General features: G+C 36.0%; 1 protein-coding gene across 5 annotated transcripts in view; it reads right to left on the bottom strand.

Moving 5' to 3' along the window:
* Positions 1 to 12042: 12042 nt before the first annotated feature.
* LOC26530167 (sialin) overlaps positions 12043 to 24798 on the bottom strand; it is a 141459-nt gene continuing 128703 nt past the window's right edge. For all 5 annotated transcript variants that reach the window (XM_047009571.1, XM_047009569.1, XM_047009573.1 and 2 more), the window contains exon 6: positions 12043 to 12361. In XM_047009571.1, the coding sequence (XP_046865527.1) occupies positions 12164 to 12361 (198 nt within the window). In that variant the 3' untranslated portion in view covers positions 12043 to 12163. The remainder of the gene's footprint in view (positions 12362 to 24798) is intronic.

Below are 24798 nucleotides of genomic sequence, written 5' to 3' on the forward strand. Positions count from 1 at the left end.
TCAGTTTATTTATTTATTTAATTATTTATTTATTTATTTATTTATTTATTATTTATTTACGTCAACTAACCAGCAGTCGACGAAAAAGCTTAAGCTAAAATACAGATAACAAATTAATTAAAGAAGGTAGCTTAGCTTTATACACAACCAAACATACCCGACCCGGTGGAGGTGTTTTATTTGCACAAGGTGCCAGCTATGCCCCGATTCACAGCCAGTGTGGTCAGAAATGAGTTGCAAGAAAGCCAAGTCCAAAACATATTCAGCGGTTTCGTTGTAGATGATTGAAAAGTATAGCGCGAAGAGAAGTGACAGAAAGATGAGGAGAGATAAGGTGAGAAAGGTTGTTAAAAGATAGGCAAAGAACACAAAAAGGTTCGTGAGGAGAGTAGTTAGTAAGACATCTACTAAGGTGAATAGGAACAAAGTAAAGCCAAGAAGACTGCATGCTCTATTGACAATTGAAGAGATGTGAAAATTAAATGAAAGTTTTGGGTCAAACATAAAGCCTAATTCTTTGAATGATGGTACACAATCTAACAGAACAGACTTAATAGAGTAATGTGCTAGGAACGGAGACAAACGACTGAATGTCATAAAAAAACACTTTGAGGCATTAAGATGTAATTTATTAACGTGGCACCAATCACAGCACGCATCGAGATCTGATTGCAAGTACTGTTGGAAAGAAGGATCATTAAAGAAATAACAAATCTTGACGTCATCCGCAAACAAGAGTACGCGTGAATGAGCCAAGGCCAAGGGCGAATCATTAATAAACAGAGTAAATAGCAGTGGGCCCAGATGACTGACTGACTAAATGTATGCTTGAGTCACACTCATTAGACAGCTGTTTGGCCAGTTTGCTTAAAGAAAGAAACTTTAAACGAAGATCCCTTTACATGCGGCTAAAACCGAGCTGCTGGCTGGCGCAAGATGGGCAAGTCCAGCGCATTAAGCCAAGCTCAGGCTTATACAAATGCAAACCAAAAAATTTGTCTTAGTCGCGGCCGTTCAAGCCAGCACATTTTAAGTGAATTAGATTATCGCAGAGCCAACAAGATATTGCTCTATCAGTAGTAGATCATCAAACCGATCAGAATGCTTGCAAGTAGGTAGACAACAAGCTATTGAAAAGCCAAAAGAAACAAAAGGCACAAAAAAAAATGTTTATATATATATATAAGAATATATAGAAAAATTTAAATACACAGCACAAAGATAATTATCGATAAAAAATCAATAATTACAAATAAAACAAAGAGACAGCTAGAGTGCACAGCACAAGAGAGAGTGCAAGAACAGTTATAAGCCGAGCTTTGAGAAAACATGACCGTCACGTCAGAGAGCAGAAAAGCCTTTTTAAAGCTTAGAAGCTTATCGCTTATGAATAAGTGTCCAAAACGTAAAAGGACCAGTACTTGGGGTTTTTCTTTATCTGTAGATCCTCCAGCGTCTCTTATCGTCCACGACCGGTCTCATGCACCGCCCACTCCTAATGTACAGCAATTGATATCGTTTAAGAGCCCGGTGCTGAATGCGATTAGTAAGGAATCACCGGTATCACTTGGGCCCCGTGAACAAGTTGACTGGTGCGATAGGTGAGTCGTGCAACGTTGCTGTTGCGGTTGACGCTTCGGGACCGCGGCATCTCGTTGGCCTACCACTAAAGAAACATTGGTATATTTGTTTCTAGGCTAGTCGCTGTTGTCACATCTGATGATGTAATAGCCCATATTCGGAAGAAAGTTAACGTCTCGAATATTGCGGTGGAAAAATTTAAATTTTCTTATTCTCGGGACATTTCGTTTTTTAAAATTAGTGTTTCTGCCAATATCTTCGACTCAATCTTTAATGACTGTGTACCCCTAGTGTCTCCTGTGGTGACGCAAAAATCAGCATGGTTTACGCGGGGGCTGTCAAAACCGAAGAATCTTAAGTCTAGGTATTACAAAAAATATAAAGTCACGGGTCTATCATCGGATCTGTCTCGTTAAATCGAATCGCTAAATCGAATTTTATTGTTTCTAATTCTAAATGCTATAATAATTACTTACAACGTTGCAAGATGCAATTCTCCGAAAATCCTAAAGAGTTCTATAGTTTCGTTAACTCAAAGCGAAATTTTATCTCCCTTCCATCGTTTGCAGTTTTTAATAATGTGTCGGCCTCTTCTCATCAATCTATTTCTAATTTATTTGCTAACTTCTTCTCGACTACGTACATATCCACTAAGTACAACTCTAGTCAAATATATCCATATCCTATAACGAAGTCCAACTGCATTCTTAATCCTATTAAAACGGAAAGTTCGGTAGTTAAGGAACTAATGACGATTAAGCCGGTATACTCACCGGGCCCAGACGGTATTCCCGCATGTGTCCTGAGGTTCTGTTCGGACTCATTGTGCTCGTCTTTACTTAAGCTTTTTGAGTTGTCCGTTACACTGTCCGAGTTTCCAACTATATGGAAGGATTCGTTTATTTTATCTCTTCACAAATGTGGCAATAAATCCGACGTCACTAATTACAGAGGAATTTCTAAATTGTCAGCGATACCTCAACTGTTTGAGAAAACGTGACGTCTCAAATACAGCATTTATGTAAATCTATTTTTTCGCCATACCAGCATGGGTTTGTCAAGAATAGGTCTACCACAACTAACCTTTTACAGTTTACATCTTTTGTTATCCAAGGTTTTAAGAAACAAAAGCAAACTGATGTTATATATACAGATTTCAGTAAGGCTTTCGATGCCTTACTATTACATAAGCTGAGCAAGCTCTGCTTGCTTGGATTTCACAATATCTAAGTAATAGGAGGCAGAGGATTCTTTTTAGGTCCTCTCTTTCTAAGATCATTTGTGTTGAATCGGGAGTCCCACAGGGCAGTCACCTTGGCCCATTACTATTCACCATTTTTATTAATGATCTCCCCACCTCTTTTAAATTCCAGAGTTCTTATGTATTCCGATGATGTAAAAATCGCTAATCGCATCGTAGACTCTCTCTAATGTCATACCTTGCAAGCTGACCTGAATGCTTTTCAGGGGTGGTGTAGGACTAACTTGTTATCTCTAAACTGTTCTAAGTGCAAAGTCATGTCTTTTTATAGAGGTTCTGCCCAATTAACGAGTTATTTTTTAAATAATTTCCCGTTAGAAAGAATTAATAATACTTCCTTGGTTGTAAAAGATTTGGCGATCTTAATCGACCACAAACTTAGTTTTAATCAGCATATATCGACTACTGTTAGTAGGGCTAAGAGTGTTCTTGGCTTTATAAAGCGCTGGTCGAAGGAGTTGAAGGATCCATATACTACCAAAATACTTTTTACTTCTTTAGTCCGCCCCATATTGGAGTATGGATCTTGTGTTTGGTCTCCTCAATATGAGTTTTATCAAAACAAATTAGAGTCTGTACAAAAACAGCTTTTACTCTTTGCCTTTCGTGATTTGCGCTGGGATCCAACTGTACAACTTCCATCTTATTCTAGTCGACTTCAGTTAATTAACCTTCCTACAAACTTTTGGATGGTGAGATAGACTCTTCCGAGCTGTTGAGCCAAATTAACATTTCTGTTCCATCTAGAAGAATGTCTCTACCGTCTCCAGCTCGCCAGTCTGGTTCACACGTAGGCTCTCTAATCTTCGTAACATTAAATCGAGATATTTTAAAAGATTTAAAAAAACTGGTTCGCGACTTGACTATGCAAATTATTGTATAGCCAAATCTCAATTTTGTCTCTTAAATACTCAATGCTACAACAATTATCTCGTTCGCTGTAAGGCTGAATTTTATAATAACCCCAAAAGATTTTACAACTTTGTCAATTCCAAAAGACGCTCTAATGTCCTACCTTCCACCTTCAGACTTAACGACCAGTCTGCTAATAATGATTTAGATATTGCAGATCTGTTTGCTAAATTTTTTCAGTCGACATATTCTACTACTGTTTCGGATCCCACACCCTATCCCTTTTCAATCCCACATTTAAATTGTATGTTTTTTCCCAGTATTACTGAAGACTGTATTCTCTCTAGCTTGTCATCTATGAAGTCTTCCTTCGTTCCCGGGCCTGATGATATACCTAGTTGCATCCTTAAAATGTGTTCTATTTCCCTATCTAAGCCTTTAGCTCGGTTATTCTTTATATCGAGTGAGACTTGTAGATTTCCTGATATTTGGAAGGAGTCATTTATTATTCCGCTTTTTAAAAAGGGTAGCAAATCGGATGTTTCCAACTACCGTGGCATTGCCAAACTTTCGGCAATACCTAAACTGTTTGAGAAAATTATTACGTCTTCTCTTCAACATCTATCCAGATCCACTATTTCTCCTTGTCAGCATGGTTTCATGAAAGGTCGTTCGTCGCTTACCAACCTTTTAGAATTGACTACCCTTGTACACCATGGCTTCCGTAAAAAGTGTCAAACTGATGTTATTTATACTGACTTCAGTAAGGCTTTTGATACGGTTGATCATTCTTTGCTTCTCGCGAAACTTAACATCATGGGTTTTTCACCAAAATTATTGGGTTGGTTAAAGTCGTATCTTATTGGTAGAACCCAAAAGGTGTCTTTTCGTTCCTCGATATCTAAAACTGTTCGAGTTACGTCAGGTGTACCCCAAGGCAGTCATCTGGGCCCACTATTATTTACATTGTTTATAAATGATTTGCCTTTGGCCTTGGCGCATTCACGCGTGCTCATGTTTGCGGATGACGTCAAGATTTGTTATTCCTATAATGATCCTTCTTTCCAACAGTACTTGCAATCAGATCTCGATGCGTTCTGTGATTGGTGCCACGTTAATAAATTACACCTTAATGCCTCTAAGTGTTCTTTTATGACTTTCAGTCGTTTGTCTCCGCTCCTAGCTCATTACTCTATTAAGTCTGTTCTGTTAGATTGTGTTCCATCATTCAAAGACTTAGGCGTTATGTTTGACCCTAAACTTTCATTTAATGTTCATATTTCTTCAATTGTCAACAGAGCAAGCTGCCTTCTCGGCTTCATTAAACGTTGGGCCAAAGAATTTGATGATCCCTATGTAACAAAGGTTTTATACACTTCGTTAGTTCGCCCTACTCTAGAATATTGCTCGCCAGTGTGGAACCCGCAATATGATGTTCACCAGCGTAGTATTGAATCGGTACAGAAGCAATTCCTAAAGTTTGCGCTACGCGGTCTAAATTGGGACCCGGGTCTTCGCCTACCTTCTTATTCTGATAGACTTCTTCTTATTAATCTTCCTTCACTTTATAACCGTAGGCTTGTTTTTGGCATTCTCTTTCTCCATAAACTAGTCAACGGCGAAGTCATTTCTACCAATTTACTAGATACGCTGTATTTTTGTGTTCCCTCACGTCGGACCAGAAACTTTTTTCCTATTCACCTTAGTAGATGTCTGACTAACTACTCTCTTCACGAACCTCTTCGTGTTCTTTGCCAATCTTTTAACAACCTTTCTCACCTTATCTCTCCTCATCTTTCTGTCACTTCTCTTCGCGCTATACTTTTTAATCATCTACAGCGAAACCAATGAAAATATTCTGGACTTGGATTGGCTGCAACTCATCCCTGGCCACATTGGCTGTGAATCGGGGCATAGCTGGCACCTTGTGCAAATAAAACACCTCCACCGGGCCGGGGATGTTTAGTTGTGTATAAAGCTAAGCTACCTTCTTTATTTAATTACTATCTGTCTTTAGCTTAAGCTTTTTCGTCGACTGCTGTGTTAGTTGTCGTAAATAAATAAATAAATAAATAAACCCGAAATTTCAAACCGCTTATACTTCCCACTTGCACAACTAACTTTTCTCTGCATGAACCTTTTCGTGTAGTATGTAGTGACTACAACAGACTTTGGCACGTTATCGGTTCCGAAACATAGCTTCCGGGTATAAAAACTGCGATCTTGTCCTTCCTCGCTATTTGTTGTAATCATCTTTATTTTAACCTATCCTGTTTTCCTTTTATATGTAACCCATTATCTTATTATATTTAATATTTTCTATTTCATTAGTTTAATTTATGTTTATATATGTAATACGCCTATGCCCTTAGGCCGGAGTGGGTAGAGGTTGTAACATTAACTTTACTTAGCGACATTCGTAACGGGCCGGGTCTGGTGTCATATGGGCCACTTGTTCGTACTAAGCGTTGTACGACTACGTCTATATTTATAATTATATGTCGAGAAGATTTTTGGCCGAAACATATAATTGTTAAGGAATATACTGTAAAAAAGGAAAATCGGCAACCGGTTCGCCTGCCAACAACAACAACTGATACTATTTCTGCCACATCAGCATCTGCTGGTGTGTCAAAAAACTAGCTTCGTCCCTTAACCTGGGTTACCAGAACGTTAGTGGACTTAAATCTAAACTTTCTAATCTCTATGTAGATAGTCTTTCTTTTGAACATAACATTCTAGCCTTTACAGAGACGTGGCTAAAACCTGATATTGCTGATGCATCGGTTTTTTCCAGAAACTTTTCTATATTCAGACGTGACCGAATTTCTCGCATAAGCGGTGGCGTTCTGATAGCTGATGATGCTGCTTTATCATCTGAAATAATTCAATTTTCTAATACCCACGAGATTGAGTTTGTCGGTGTTAAAGTAAATTTTAAATCTTTTAATGCTTTATTACTTGTTCCTATATTTCACCATTATCAGACATTGTGGTCTACTTAAATCATTTATAGGCAATTTAGTTTGTCTCCTCTTTAGTTAGTTTCTAGTTTTAGGTGATTTTATCTTTTTTAGCATGGTCCCCAATAGATGAATCTACCATGTTGCTAGGCTTATATTTATTCCAAGTCAATCCTGTCTTAAATTCTAATGGAAAATCGTTAGATCTTATTTTTGTATTGGATTCTGTCTTCTTATTGTGGTGTTTCTACGATCGAACCATTTGTTCATTCACCATTCCTTGGTTCAAATGAGTTACCTCTAACAAGGTGCTTTCGTAAGGCTGACTGACATTGCCGGCCTTAATTAAAACATTATTACTACCGATTAGTCTTATCTCTGAATATAACCTTCTATTCCCTATAGATATCTATAGTATTACTTGTTTGCCTGTGTTTTCTATTGTGTATTTGTCGACGCGATTTGTGCCGTGCGTTATACGGCTGCAACCCTCGGGCGGTCGGGTGGTAGGTGGGCAGCTTTGTCCTGGTGACATCCTCTGTGGAAAGCCCACCAAACTTTAAGCGCCCCTACAGAGACAGTTTCACCGATAACGAGTCTAACCGGTGGATGGGCCGCGCAGTGGCGAAGAGAGGGCATGCGTGTTTGCCACACATCTTAGAATGGTTTTCCAGCCAAACCCAACATCAAACTCGTTTGTCCCCCTTCAAGCACATTAACGGATAGTGAGCAATCAGATCTACAATAGGATGGTTCTCTGTAGTTATTAAAAACCATTCAAAGCCGAAAAAGCTCCTGGCCATGACTTCATTACACCGAAAATGATCTTAGATCTCCCTATCATCGCCGTAGAATACATCTGCAAACTGTTCAACGCTATAACAAGAATTGGCTTCTTTCCAAGAGCGTGGAAAAGGTCCACTATCATCATGACTCCTAAAGTGGGAAAGGACAAAACCCAGCCATCATCCTATAGGCCATGGCAGTTTGCTGCCATGTCTTTTGAAGCTTTTTGAGAAGGTCCTGCAGATCCGACTAAACTCATTTCTGGCATCGGAGAACACAATCCCTTCACACCAGTTCGGCTTCCGCGAAAAACATGGTACAATTGAACAAGTCAATCGCATAACATCCGAAATACGAACAGCATTCGAACTAAAAGAATACTGTGCGGCTGTCTTTCTCGACGTTGCCCAGGCTTTCGATAGAGTTTGGCTGGAGGGTCTGATGTTCAAAGTCCGGCAAAAGTTCCACAGTACACCCACAAACTTGGAATCTTACCTTTATAATAGAAAATTCGCTGTAAGATGTATAAATTCCTCCTATACAACTCCGTTCTGAAGCCCATCTGGACAACGGGGGCTCTTTGGTACCAAAATAACCTAACATTCAAAACGATCTAAATATACCTAGCGTAATATCTGAAATAGGTACTCAGCAACGAAAGTATTCTCCAAAACTGGATGCACATCCAAATGATCTTGCCAATTCCGTCACGCGAACTAATAATAGAACTCGTCTTAAAGGAAATAACAGATCATCCCAATAATAAGTGATTAGAGACGCCTACAGTATCCCCAGGACTTAGCTTAAGCACTAGACTAAGAAAAATATCTCAAACTTATTGTTAGGCTTTAAGTTAAGAGTAGATTCAACAAATATATAAAACGCAAAAAAAAAAGTAAAAACAAATTTAATTTGCGGAGTTGAATGTGCGCGTGGCAAAAATTTGAAAAAAAAAAATTGATCACTGTACATTGTACTTACTAAATGAGTCTACATACCAAATGGTGGGTCTAGCTTTTAGTCTTCGAGATCTAGGTGTTCATACGGACGGACATGGCTAGTTCGACTCGGCTGTTGATGCTAACAAAGAATATATATACTTTATGGGGTTACAAATATTTTGGCGACTTTAATATACCATTTTGTGAATCTTTCCTTATCTTTTGTGAACGTCAACGTGAAAAATGGTTTGTCTAAGAAGTGTGATGTTCGCGAAAGCACAGCCGACAATCTTGGGCTGGAGCAATAAGTATATAATTATTTTTATGACATTCGCTTTGAAGGTAACAAAGTTATTGATAAAAGTCACTGTTTTTGACAGATCGTTTTTATGGGAGCTGTATGATATAGCCACCCGATCTTGATCAAATTTAGCATAATCATTAACAGATATACAAAAATAAGAAATATATCAATTTTATAACAATAGCTTAGAAAAATATATATATAGTCCCTTGCCATATTATTAGACTCATGCTGCAAATCTTCTTTTTGTAGATATGTTGGTAGAACTTGAGTTTGAATATCGCGGGCACTTTTATCAAAAAAAAAAAAACAAAAATATAACCTAAAAACAGATTTTCAGTTTCACATTGCAATTGAACAATTTAACGTGTTTCAATAGCGATTTCATAGATTTCCTTTTTTTTCACATAATTTTGTATGTGACATTTGTTGTATTTATAATAAATTTCGATGTTTTACCATAAAATAGCTTTGTTAATGTCTACTGACGTGTTAAAGGACTACGCTTACGCAGGGACAACTGTCAATTTTGAGTTCCATCAGTAGAATTCTTAGGTTTTAAAACAGATGCACTGGATATAAGACCTATCAATTGCGCTCCGACTCTAAAAGATAATGCGACTGTAATACCAAGAATTGGGACTCATTAATTTTTACAATGAATTTCTACAGCATAAGGCAACCATTGCTAAACCGCTTCACAGTCTGCTTGTAAACTCACAAAATGCGCTTATGCACTTCGATGGCAAATTGTCAGTATTGTTGGTAAACAATGCATCTCCATACGGGATTGGAGCGGTGCCATCCACAATTTTCAGGATGGATCAGAGAAATCTATTCGTCTTTTGCCTTTAATTCTAGAACTCTCTTCAAGACAGATAGAAACTACTCGCGAATTGACAGAGAAGCCGTTGGGCTTATATCAGTTATCAATTATTTATATGGCGGTTCGTTTACTCTCGTCACAGAGCCATATTCTTAAATGCTTATGACTTTACACTAATTAACTGACCTTGTTAAAAAATGAGTACATAAATTCGCCTCATAGCATATTCTATCTCGCTCACCCTCACAAAAACACACGCGCACTCTAGCGCCTCCACTAGCTACGGCCAACTTAGTCTTTAAGGACCGCCTAGCAAAACTCGTTTACATGTATATTTTCCATGTTTCTAGTCCGATTTCGCAAATATTATATGGTAGGCTGCTAGAAATGTATGAGAATTATTAGTATGCCGAATTTGATTACGATAATCAACATATTGCGGGAGGCAATCGGTTTTTTCTAAATTATGGAGGCAGAAGTGGGCGAGGTTTAAAATATATATATATATATATATATATATCTACGCGCATACTAAGCCAGTATAAATACTAAATGTGATAACTTTAACTTTGTTCATTTTCGAGAAAATCAGTTTTATTTAATTGTCGAAAGAGGATGTGGGCGTGGCAAACTTTATAAACAACCAATGTCGGCGCGTCAATTAACCCAGTATATATACCAATTTTATGTCTCTAGATGTTATAGTTTTTAGAAAAATCAGTTTTATGTAAATTATAAGGGCGTGGCAAAGTTTTGAAAAAAGAAAAATCTGCGCGTATACTAAGCCACTAAACATTTTAAATTTGGTGGTTCTGGCTTTATTAGTTTTTCAGAAAATTTTATGTAATTTGCGGGGGCGTGGCAAAAATTTAAATAAACGCGCTCACCGTAAGTATTACAGGAGTCTAAGCATCACATTTATGCACTGGGTGTTGAGGAGATGGCCCAAAAAGCTTGAAAAATTCTTCAACTGCTTTTAAAATTTTTTTAATCGCTCTATCGGTTGAGTAGCTTTAATTTTTGCAATATCAAATGAGCCCCACTGTGCGACGCTCTGACAAATTCCAAACATTTACTAAAAATGTTAAGTAATTCTGATAATATATTTGGAGATATAGCTCAATATGTAAGGCTACGTAAAAAAGTATATAAGCAACATTTTAAACGTATTTTTATCTTTATGATAAAACTCTTTCCTTACCTCTTTCCTTATCTCTTTCCTTACCTATAGCCATCAAAGTGGAAAAACGTTTAAGCTAAAAAGGCTAATGTTTCCGAAAGAACGGCCAAAAATCTTAGCATAGGAAATAACGAAGATATTGATCAAAGTCACTGTTTTCCACCGATTGTTCCTATGGGAGCTATATGATATAGTTACCCGATCCCTTTTAAATTTGGCACAGTCATTAACAGATATATTAAACTAACAAATGTTTAATTTGTAAGCAATCGCGGCAAAATTAACGAAGTTATTGACAAAAGTCACTGTTTTCGAAAGATCGTTCCTATGGGAGCTATATGATATAGTCATTCGATCTTGATCAAATTTGGCGTAGTCGTTTATATGTGAAATTAACTTACCAATATTAAATTTCACGACAATAGCTCAAAAAATAACGAAGTTATTAAGAAAAGTCACTGTTCGTGACGTTGCCATTTGTATGGGAGCTATATGATATAGTGATCCGATTCGGCTGAATCCGAGATATACAACGCCTGCAGTATATACAAGCCTACATGCAAAATTTCAGCTCTGTAGCTCTTACGGTCTAGGAGGAGTTTGCGTTGATCCAGACGGACGGACGGACGGACGGACGGACGGACGGACGGACATGGCTATTTGAACTCGTCTCGTCGTGCTGATCAAGAATATATATACTTTATATGGTCGGAGATGCTTCCTTCTATGCGTTGCACACTTTTGACCAAAATTAATATACCCTTTTTGCAAGGGTATAAATATCAAGGAAGTTAACCTTGTCTATGCCGAAGTTTATATACCCTTCGGACTAATATTTTTATATGTTAAAAATTTATTTTTTTTAACTCAATTCATCAATACACACACAAATCATTTAAATTATTACTCTTTTTACCAAATTATTTTCTTCTTCATCCCTCATTCCCTATGCCAACCACGGCAAGCATACTCAGATAGTTAATGTAGCGTTGCATCTGTGTGTGTGTGTATGTGGTCTGCTGCTTTGTTCATTTCGACCAATAACGTAGTAGGCAGCAGACAGCGGTGGCGGCAACTGGAACTTGTGAAATTCTGGGATCAGATGTTTTATATTCAATACTATCATATTAGCAAATTTCATAGCGATACTCCAACTGCTTCAACTACTCTTCGTATGTTATATAGTGGTCCGATCTAAGAGATAATTGATCTCACGCAGGTAATAAAAAGCACAGAATATATGACAAATACCCTCTGCAAAGGTATAAATAAACCCAACAATAAATTTAAGTTAAAAATTCTAAAAAATTAGGTTTATTTTGGTTTTTCAGATGAATATATTTTAATGTAATCTTTTGTACAGTTTATTGATAGTTACCAGTTTTGACATATAATACAATAACATAATAGTACATACATTTTATAATTTGATTAACTATTACATATAAGTATAACAAAATATAAAGTGTTTATTTCATTTCCATTGGAAGTGTACTTATTGATTCATCCACATTTCTTATACTCTCATTGTTTTCATTTAAGTTACCTGGTCTTTTTATATTCCAGGGTTGTATTTCTGCTGTCGCAAATATTTGATATACTACGTAGGTAAAAACAGAAACAATTGCAGCTAATTCAAACACATTACGCCACTGTTCAATAGAATCCTGAAATAAAATACATTAAAGAAAAAATGTAGATGTAATGTAATAAAATGTAATTATAAATTCTTATTATTTTATACAAATCAAATAGCCTATCCAAACTAACAACGCACAGTGCGGCCGACGCTCATTTTACATTACAATTGAGTGATTAAAAAAAAACTTGATCAAAAATTTCTAAAGCTTTATGTTGTAAAATGGTATTCCAACAGACACCGCGATATTGGTCGCGAAGATTTATGCAAAGAGAAAAGGCGATAAATAAAAAAAGCGAATGTATATGTTTATTGGAACTTGATGACAACTGTACATTTAAGAATTCTAAAATCGAACGTAAATGACATATAGCATAAATGAATAATATTTGAGGCGTTTTCGGTTCGTTGTCGCTTACCTAACGGCCGAAATAATAAGGTATTAGCATATGAAGTTAAAATATCAAAGAAGCTAACATCGGCTATGCCGAAGTTTATATACCCTATTTATATATAGTTTATATAACCTTGAAATTTTGTTTTCTGCAACTCAATTCATCAATATACAAATAAAACAATTTTACTCTCTATTTTACAATATGTTCTTCTTCCCTCATTCCCAAAGCAAGCAGCGCTGCCGGCAGAGCTGGGAGCAAAGCCGATTATTATATTGACTGTAACTTGTGTTATATTTATCCGATCACATTCAAATTTTGGGATCTGGGGTTTTATATCCAATATTATCACATATGTAAATTTCATAGCATACTCCGATTTTTATGAAAATGTTTCTTCTAGTTCTTCTAGAGCTATATGATATAGTGATCCGATCCTGATGGTTTTCATACTTTATTTTTCCCGGGTAATAAAAAACCCCGAAAAAAAATTTCAGCCCGATAGCTCTTAAGACGGCTGAGTAAAACGCATTCGCACAGACGGACGGACGGACGGACAGACGGACAGACGGACATGGCTATATCAACTCAGCGTCTCATGCTGATCAAGAATATATATACTTTATGGGGTCGGAAACGTCTCCTTCTGTGCGTTACAAACATCTGACCAATTTTTTAATATCCTCTGCAAGGGTATAATAATCAAGTTATGCATATAAACCGTTTTCCATATGACCGGAGTTGGCCGTTGGCCAGGCTCTCGTATGCTTGAGTGAGGGAAATACTTGTTATTATAATTTTGAAATATTTGGTTTCCTGTCGGCGAGACGACTTAGCGACTTCATTTTTTTCGTTTTAAATTAGAAATATCAAAAAAGCTAACATCGGCTATGCCGAAGTTTATATACCCTTGCAGTCCTTTACTATAATAATAATTTTACATGTTTGTTTTCTGCAACTCAATTCATCAATATACAAACAAAACAATTTTACTCTCTATTTTACGATTTGTTCTTCTTCTTCCCTCATTCCCAAAGCAAAGCAACGCACGCATACACATACAGTTTATGTAGCGTTGCGTCTGTGTGTGTATGCATGTACTCTGTTGATGACGAAAGACGTAGTAGTCAGCAAGCAGCGCTGCCGGCAGAGCTGGGAGCAGAGCCGATTATTATATTGACTGTAACTTGTGTTATATTTATCCGATCACATTCAAATTTTGGGATCTGGGGTTTTATATCCAATATTATCACATATGTAAATTTCATAGCATACTCCAATTTTTATGAAAATGTTTCTTCTAGTTCTTCTAGAGCTATATGATATAGTGGTCCGATCCTGATGGTTTTCATACTTTATTTTTCCCGGGTAATAAAAAACCCCGACAAAAAATTTCAGCCCGATAGCTCTTAAGACGGCTGAGTAAAACGCATACGCACAGACGGACGGACAGACGGACAGACGGACATGGCTATATCAACTCAGCTTCTCATGCTGATCAAGAATATATATACTTTATGGGGTCGGAAACGTCTCCTTCTGTGCGTTACAAACATCTGACCAATTTTATAATACCCTCTGCAAGGGTATAAAAAAACTGGACGAAAAGGGGCTGTTGTCTAAAAACCACACGATGTTATAATGAGTATATCGCCTATACTATGTAAGTGTAGAATTTTATCTAAGTCCTGAAAGATTTTTTACTTTTGCTAAACTGAAACGCCGCTTGAATGTGTTAACTTTCTGCTTAGTGAATCTGATATTTTTACCTGTTCGCCAAGTTTGAAGAAAGTATTCCAAATCTGTTTCCTTTATTCATCGAATACATTTTATATTTCGCATATAAATTTTGTTTTTTCATTCATTTTGTGCTCCACCTGCGCTCTTAAAATGTGTCCCATTTCCCTATCTAAATGTTTACCTAACCAGAAACCACCGAATGAGTGCCGTGTATTATACCCGCCCTCATTAAAAGTCACGTTGACAACACACACATCCCATAACCCTAAGAAGTACATTGTGACCCATTTTAATCCACTTTACCCACTTGTTTTATTAATGACTTCCTATACCTAGAGTAAGCACTTTAACGCATGACCCAATACTAACATCCTATCACATAGCATAAGCACTTATATATTCACCTTTGTAACCAACCCGTTTCTCCTGACTTCACCAGAAGAGCGACCTACTCTCAATATCGGCCACAGTATGATCAATAGACGTTGATCAACCCTCTTGAGGTATATTTAAGGCCCCGATCTCTGGAAAAGCGGCTTTCTTAGTTTAGTCTTAGTCTGGGCTCGGAACCAGATGTACATTCAAGTGATTAATAAACGAATTATAACTTTAAATCGAAGCTTCTGTGTAATTAATTTCATGGTAAACTAGTGGTCAAAGAAAGAGTCTTGTGTTTCATCCGAAGGATCATGGAAATGCCACAGCCCGACATGGAGACACGTATGATAGACTCCTAACTGGCTCCCGAACAGTGACCAGACTCGTATCCATGGACTCGTACTTAAGACTCGTAACTTATACTTATTATATCCTACCACTCCTTAAAATAGGAGGCAAATATCATACCTCTCTCTAAAATAGAAAGCAAATTACGCGATCACCCAGTTGTTTCTAAACTTTTTGCTGTCCATTAGTTCAAAAAAATTATGCACGTATACTATTTCTGAGATAAGTTTAAACAGGCTCGTGTACAATTTTGATCTTTGATGAGATAAGTAAAATAAATTCAAAATTCATGACTTAATTTTTCTAAAGTGTCTGGATAAATATACGCAATTGTTAGTGTCTTTTTTATAGTTAAGTCTTATATTCGTCGTTTCTTTTTTAAACAGGGGATATTAAATTACCCTTTGTGCAACGCATAGAAGGAAGCAAGATGTGATGAGTTCAAATAGCCATTGCTTTCAAATTCAACATTTGTCAGTTTTATAAATCTGTTAATGACCGTGACGAGTTTGATAAAGATCGGGTAACTTTATCCTATAGCTCCCATACGAACGATCGGTAGAAAACAGTGACTTTGATCGATAACTTCGTTCTTTGCTTTGCTTAGATTGTAGGCTCTTCCTGAGCAAACATTAGACTTTTTGGATAAAACGTTTTTCACTTTGACGGGTATAGGACAGGGAAGAGTAACAAACAACTTGCAACGGTATACTGGTCCCAGGTTTATCATAAATCGTTTATTGTATCTCTTCATGACCTCAAAATTATTTATTCATTTTTAATTATTTATTTATTTACGTCAACTATCCAGCAGTCGACGAAAAAGCTTGAGCTAAAGTACAGATAACAATTAATTAAAGAAGGAAGCTTAGCTTTATACACAACTAAACATCCCCGACTCAGTGGAGGTGTTTTATTTGCAGAAGGTGCCAGCTATGCCCCGATTCACAGCCAATGTGGTCAGGGATGAGTTGCAAGCAATCCAAGTCCAGAATATGTATATTCGTTGTTGCTGATTGAAAAGTATAGCGCGAAGGGAAGTGATAGAAAGATGAGGAGAGATAAGATAAGAAGGTTGTTAAAAGATTGGCAAAGAACACGAAAACGTTCCTGAAGAGAGTAGTTAGTCAGAGTAGTTACTAAAGTGAATAGGAAAAAAGTTTCTGGTCTCTTGACAATTAAAGATATATGAAAATTAAATGAAAGTTTTGGGTCAAACATAACGCCTAAGTCTTTGAATGATGGTACACAATCTAACAGAACAGACTTGATGGAGTAATGTGCTAGGAACGGAGACAATCGAGTGAATGTCATAAAAGAGCACATTTTTTAACGTGACACCAATCACAGAATGCATCGAGATCTGATAGCAAGTACTGTTGGAAAGAAGGATCATTATAGAAATAACAAATCTTGACGTCATCCGCAAACATGAGCACGCGTGAATGAGCCAAGGCCAAGGGCAAATCATTAATAAACAGGGTAAATAACAGTGGGCCCAGATGACTGCCTTGGGGAACACCTGATGTAACTCGAACAGTTTTGGGTATTGAGGAACGAAAAGACACCTTTTGGGTTCTGCCAGTAAAATACGATTTTAACAAAGCCAAAAGCGGAAAGTTTGGCAATACCACGGTAGTTAGAAACATCCGATTTGGTGCCCTTTTTAAAAAGCGGAATAATAAAAGATTCCTTCCAAACATCAGGAAAGCTACAAGTCTCACTCAATATAAAGAATAACCGATATAAAGGCTTAGATAAGAAAAAATCGAACACATTTTAAGGATGCAACTACGCATTTTAAGGATGCAACTATTATCAGGCCCGGGTACGAATGAAGACGTCATAGATGACAAGCTAGAGATAATACAGTCTTCAGTAATACTAGGAAAAAACATACAATTTAAATGTGGGATTGAAAAGGGATAGAGTGTGGGATCCGAAACAGTAGTAGAATGAGTCGACTGAAAGAAATTACCAAACAGATCTGCAATATCTGAATCATTATTAGCAGTCTGGTCATTAAGTCTGAAGGTGGAAGGTAGTAGAGGTTAGGGCGTCGTTTAGAATTAACAAAGTTGTAAAATCTTTTGGGGTACTTATAGAATTCAACCTTACAGCGCACGATATAATTATTGTAGCATTGAGTATTTAAGAGACAAAGTTGAAATTTCGCTACACAATAATTTGCATAGTCAAGTCACGAACCAGTTTTTTTAAACCTTTTTAAATATCTCGATTTAATGTTACGGAGATTAGACAGCCTATGAACCAGACCGGCGCACTGGAGACGGTAGAGACATTCACATAACGAACGCATTTATCAATTAGAGAATTAAGAGCAGAGTAGAAAAAATTCACTGTACAATCTATATCACAGCACTTAAATAAAAATTACCAATCAAAAGAGGAAATAAGGTTGTAAAGAAGATTGAAATTTGTTTTACGGAAACATCTACGACGATTAAATAAATTAGTAACGGAATTGTAAGAAATAATAACTTTAATGGTAGGGTGATAAGGATCTTCAGGCTTCACAAGGGGCTGTGTTTGACATACAGAACTAACAGTAGGATTCGAGATAAAAACAAGATAAAGGATTCTTTTCTAAGAGTTAAGTAAAGAATTCAACTGATATAGCAAATATTCAAGTAGGCTATCAAGAAAAACATGTTGAGGTGAACGAATTAAGAAAGATAGATTATCATCAACCAGTCAAGAAATATTAGGCAAATTAAAATCACATAAAACTATAAGGAAATCACGATCTTTAAGACGAATAAAATAGTTTGCAAAGCATCAGCGTGGTGCATGTAGGTCATGATATCAGAAGCTGGAGGAATATATGAACTAGAAATGTATAAGCTAGAGTTGGAACATGTAACTTCAACGCAAATAAACTCAACACCTAAGGGCAGAGTTGACAGCAATGAGTATTACACCGCCACGACGACCAACACGATCAAGCCCATAAAAAATTAAGTTATTAGACACATCGACGAATAAAAAAATTGACCTCGATCCTGTTTTCAATTTATCTCACAAAATTTTACAAGGTCAACAACAAAACACAATTTTATGACAATAGCTTAGAAAACATCGAAGCAATTGGGAAAAGCACTTTTCGTGACCCAAATTAATAGGGGAGCCCAGTTGTGACTCAGGCCCAGTTGTGACATTCTCAAATATTTTTGAAATGCGGTATTGAATGACTGTTTGAGCCCTGTAAATCATGTTTGTTAGACGTTCTGCAGTTTTTGGACAGACCCCAACGTTAATAATCGTATTGTATATACGCGTACCAAACATCGTGTTGAAAATCGTGCGAAAAAGTTTTTTTCCATTTTTTTCAAAGTACCAAAATTTTGTGAAATCAACAGTGAAAAGGTGAGTGCAATGCATCAAAGTATTGTATTTGCCGTATATTTTGTGATTCTATAAAAATTTATGTGATTATGTAGTGTCTATAAAAAATATAGATATAAACTTTAAACTATAACTATAAACCGGTTATGACTCAGCTGGGGTGCCCAGTTATGTCCCATTTTTTTTTGCACTCGGATTATGTAAAATTATCAAATTCCAACATTTTTGTTGTTGTTTAACAACAAGGAAATGAAATTTACATATTGAGACCAGTTTGTCCAAGAATATTCTGGAAGATCTCGATCGGGAATGTTCATTCGAAGTGCGCTAATATGCAAGCAAGTTATTTCGCTTGCAAAAACTGCGAAAGTGACATGGACGACGAGGGCTTAAAATCGTTCTCATTTATGGCCATTTTCGTTTGGGTTTTTCATTGTTTTTGGCTTTGAAGCCCTTTAAAATAAGTAAATCATTAAATCACAACAATTCGTGTGACATTCCTTTCTTATTTTCTTATTTTCAGTGAATTTCTTAAGTTGAGTCATAACTTTAAACTTTTTTTTTAAAGTTAAAAAAAGTTATCCAAATTAAATCTGTTCCAAAATTTTTTGAGTAACTTAAATAAACATACATTCTTTGGAAAAAAGTTGCGTTTGGTTAATATTTAAATGTTAAACTTCTTAATTTTTCATTTTCCCGAACTGAAGAAAAAATTTCGAGGTTTTTCAAAACCCGGGTCATACTCTCCCCTATACTATTTCTTTTTTTCAAGGGTATAAAAACAAAAAAAAAAATGTAATTGTGTATGCATTGATTTAAATTGATAAATATTCCTTGTTTGAAGTTTATAAAAAATTACGTTTACTATGTAAATAGAATTCCGTTTTATTGAAAAGAATAAAAATGGACCAGCCCGCCTGAGACGAACCATAATCTTACGGATGCCCTTTTTGGTCCACATGATCCAAATATTAATAACCGTTTAAACTTTTAAGGGAAAAAAGTGAACATATTGCACCCTTTTAAATTTGGTATCATTGTTATTAACATCATGACTACAACTCAATTTGATTACGCGAATGATTACACCACAGATACAACAATACCAATGCTCACAATATTCTAGATTGGATAAATAAACAACATATTTAAACTAGGTATAATCAAATATAAATCAGTATAATTTCTGTAATGTAATTTCTGTTGAAAGTAACTTTGTTAAACTATACACATAGTGAACAAACATTTAAAATGTTTTACATGCCTCATTAATAGCATATGCTATTTTACAAAGAAACGTGCACTCTAGCGCGTTTCTAGCCTACGGCAACCTCCTCCTTTACCAACCGACTAGTAATTCACGTTGTAACGTATATTTGGTACGTTTCTAGTCCTAAATTTGATTACGATAGTCAAAAAATTGCGGTATGCATTCGGTTATTTCTAAATTGTAAAGGAAGGAAGCGTAGCAAAAATTTTAGATAATTATAATCGCGCATCATATTAAACCAATACAAAATTTTTAAACAAACAATATTTGCGCCCGCATTAAGCAAGAATACACTCCATATTTTATTGCACCTTATGGGTGCATGGTATAATGAAAATCTATTGTAGTATCTCCTTTAGATATCGTACTTTCGCTAAGAGCAAAGAATTTTCATTTTTTATTTCAATGTACTGAACCTTTAATAGTTTTCGGTTTTCAGATTCCCCATTGGGAATCTAGGTCATTTCATATGTTTTTTGTATGACAGCTATAAATTATAGTTATCCGGTTTTCCCCATTGGGAATCTAGGCCATTTCATATGTTTTTTGTATGACAGTTATAAATTATAGTTATCCGATATTTATGACCATAGTTTAGAAAAAAATAAAGTTATTGATAAAAATCACTGTTTCGACCGATCGTACCTACGGGAGCTATATGATATAGACATCGGATGTTCAAAAATTTTGGCACAGTCATTTTTACGTAGTGACAAAGCGTGGCAGCCTTTTTAAATTTGCTTCAGTTTTTCACAGTGCACAGTGGAATATGCTTATGTTAAGATCGATAGAAAGCAGAGATTATTTAAACTGTACTACTGTAAAAACCTCTTTAGTACGGTTTGACTTTAAGATCGATGAAACGATTCTGTCACTTTGAAAGAAAAAGATATGTATGTATATGTATGTAATAACATTGTGCAACACCAGAAATTAAACAGCACTGTAAATGTTTTTTTTTTTTTAAATTACCTTTTAATCTCTTTTTTAGCCAAACAATATTTCTACAATAAATAAGGATGTTTTAGAACGGATGGAGAAAGAAGGAATCGATGTATAAGTCATATTTAGCTCATATGACAATCTGAAAAATATCCTCAAAATGTAAAATTGCAACTCGCTATGAAAAGAAAATGATGTAAGTAAGTCGTCCCGCCGACTTCAATATACCATGCACCAAGTGAATTGAAGTAAGAAAGTCGACCGCTGACTTCTGTATACCATGCAACAAGTGAAATGAAGTAAGTCAAAAATGTATTAATGTATATTATTAGTTTTCAAGAAAATTAGTTTTATTTAATTTGCGGGGGCGGAAAAATTTGTAAATATTCAATATCTTCGCACCTATTAAGCCAGTATACATACCGAACTTAATGTCGGTAGCTGTCATACTTTTTAAAAAAAAATCTATTTATGTAAATTCCGGGGGGGGGAAGGGGGCGTGGGAAAAAGTTTAAGCAATAAGTTTCTGAGCGCTAACTAAACGACTAAGACGTAAGGCGGCGGGGCCAAAATTCCAATGAACTCATCTACATACAACACGAGTCTACATACCAAATTTGGTGGCTCTAGCTCTTGTAGTCTCCGAATTAGCGTGTTCATACAGACGGACGGACGGACAGACGGACATGGCTAGATTGACTCGCCTGTTGATCTTGATCAAGAACATATATGCCTTATGGGGTCGGAGAAGCTTCCTTCTGCCTGTAACATACATTTTGGCGACTTTAATATACCATTTCACCATATGGGTGCATGATATAAAAAACATTTCAAATTTTAAAAACCAAATGTATGTCTATTAAATTGTTTTTCCATGACTCAAAGCATATGCTCTCGCTCACGCTACAAACACACGAGCACTCTACCGCCACCAGCCAATTTCCAACTCCTACCTTTTGGAAAAACGTTTATATGAATAACACGGTAATTTTTAGACCGATTTTGATCAAATACCATATTATATACCATATTATTGCTGGATATTAATATCAAATTAATGTATGCCAGCAGTCCTCGGTAGATGAGATCGAATCCCAGGCTAGTGTATGGATGAGGTTTCGTCTAACAATAAGCCGAAGGCCTTAGTTGCCAGTGCTTGTAAAATATAGTCAGGTTGATACAACTATATCCTATACTTACATATAATAATAATAATAATGTATGCCAAATTTATACTTTGATTGCATAAGGTGGAAATTACGGGCGATAGTCAAATTACAGAGTCGGAAAAGGGCGTGGCTAAATTTTAAAACATACAAAATCAGCGCCTTAATTAATCGACTATACGTAGCAAATTTTGTGCTACGTAGTCTTTGAGTTGTCTTTGAGAAACACATTTTTGTTTAAATTTCGGGGGTGTGGCAAAAATTTAAAATAAACTTGATCACTTTACAAACTACACAAGTAGTTTTAGTCAAATTTGGTGGTTCTAGCTTTTATAGTCTCCGAGATCTAGGTGTTCATACGGACGGACAGACGGACGGACATACGGACTACGCTAAATCGACTCGGCTGTTAATCCTGATCAAGAATATATATACTTAAAAACGAGCTAACTTTAAAAAACTCAAATACGGTTTGCTATTCTAAATGTGTACTTTATCGAAAAAAATTTTTCAGTGCGGTTCGATCTGAACAACCTTCAATTTGCCGCACAGTGTAACGAGAGGGAGAGTAAGAAAGAGTAAGGTTACAGAGCAAAAAAAGGAAGCAAAAAGAATCCTTGGAAGAAAAGAAGTAGATTGTTTGCATGGTGAGAGAGGAGAGGCACTTTTGTTTGCGACTGCTCGTGTTTCGACCGGTGTGCATATCGACGTTGCACAAAACGTTGCGAGCAATTGCAGAGATTCGACGCAAAATGTATAGATGTCTTTGCTAGAGATCTACACATTAAAATTTGTCCATGCTTATTTGTGCTCTGGAATCTTTTCGTCAACTGTGTAGATTGTCTCGTTTGAGTCGATGTTTTGGTGTGAATTTTTCTACGTGTGCAAAAACCGGTTCTTAAATAATAGCTTTTTTCCGGCGCTGTAGACCAGAGCTGGACTTGTGTCTCGTCTCGCAACCCCCACCCACCCAAAAAAAAAAAATTATATATATACCAAAGAAGCTAAATTTGTCTGTGCTGAATATACCCTTGGTCATAATATTTTTACAAGTTCCACACTTATTTTCTTTAAATCAATTTATCATTGCACAAACAAAAATCTTCCAAATATCATTTCCATTTCTTCTTCTTCGCCACCCGCTTTTACAAGCATGCCGCATTTGGCACGCATACACATACATACATTTTATGTTGCTTTGCGTCTGTGTGGGTATGCGTGTGCTATGATGCTCTGCTCTTCAAGCAATGATGTAGTAGGCTGCTGGGAGCGCTGCAAGCACAGTTTTGGCTGAGCCGATTTATATTGACTGTAACTTGTGTTCTATTTATCCGATCGGATTGAAATTTTGGGATCTGGTGATTTCTTTTCAAAACTATCACAAATGTCATAGGTATACTCCAACTTGTTCACCTATTATTTCTAACTATATGATATAGTGGTCCGATCATGACTATTTTCATACTTTATCTTATTGTATCTGTAACTCAAATATCAAGTTTCGTCCCAATAGCTTTTGCTTTTTTGGCTGAGTAAAACGCATACGACCGACGGATATATCGACTCAGCTTATCATGCTGATAAAGAATATATATGGGGTCGCAAACGACTCCTTTTATGCGTTCCAAATATCTGACCAATTTTACCTATAATACCCTCTGCAACGGTGCGAGACGAATTCATTGACAGAACGAAATCTGGGGTTCCATGGTTATGCTAGCGTTTGCGATTAAAAAAACTTACGTTTGTTAAATTTATGTGTTGTATAGTTAGTGCTTCTATATTACTTGGAAATTTATTTGTTAGGTTATGTTTATTAAAATAATAAAAATGTTTTTCATCCAAAAACATGGGTAGATAAAAGATTTTTTTTTTTATGTGTGTACATAAACTGTAGTTGTAGTTATTTTTATCGCAAAAGCAATAGCGTAAAAAAAAGTTTGCTTTAACACTTAAAGTACATCAGCCCATAAACAATTGGTGTGCACTCATTTGCTTTTTTAAGCACATTTATTGCATTCATCGCTTTTGGGGGAAAAACACAATTTGGAATTAACATGGATTAAACCGGGCATTAACTGATATGATGTCTAATTTTCGTATTTTTAAAAACTTACAACGCGATACAATGTAATGATATTTCTGATGCGTTTCGAGCTTAGACTGGTCAATAAGTTAAATAAAAACCAATAGTCACAATATACTTTTCAGCAAGACAACTCAAGAATTGACGCCAGCCATGAAGACTTGGTTTTCTGTCAAACTTGTAAACTGGCCTGCCTGTTCTCAAGATCTAATGGAAAATATACAAAGATTTGAATAATGTTATACTCAATAGTTTTAAAAATATTGTAAATTTGGATGTGGCTTTAAAATATGCAAGGGAGCATAGTAATATATTTATGTATATCACCTTGCCTTTTTTTCGTTCGCATGCATATTAAAAGAAAATAACTTTTACTTCTGCGTTAATATAGCGCAATAGAAGGGATCAATAGGAATTTGCTATCAGAGCACAGCACAAAAATGATTTTACTCTGTTTTCATCTTGCTTGCATGATATGAGCTATTGCTACTACTAGAAAATAGCCGATAAAAAATTTTGTTTGCTATTGCCCTGTGCCCCCACATTTCTGTGCTACAGAGCAGAGCAAAGAGCATTTTTTGAATTCTTTTTAAATTCATAGCATTTGCAAAAAGAAAACTAAAAAATTTAAATGCTTAATCATTTTTAATCGTAGATAACAAAAGTATCTAATAGTAATTCGTCTGTATCGAATGAAAAAGTATATTTCAAGTTACAAATTCTTCAGTCTAAGAAATGTTACCCTTGTTAAATAAAATGACAAACTATGTTGTA

The sequence above is a fragment of the Drosophila willistoni genome (genome assembly GCF_018902025.1).
Source record: "Drosophila willistoni isolate 14030-0811.24 chromosome 2L unlocalized genomic scaffold, UCI_dwil_1.1 Seg168, whole genome shotgun sequence".
Taxonomy (NCBI): domain Eukaryota; kingdom Metazoa; phylum Arthropoda; class Insecta; order Diptera; family Drosophilidae; genus Drosophila; species Drosophila willistoni.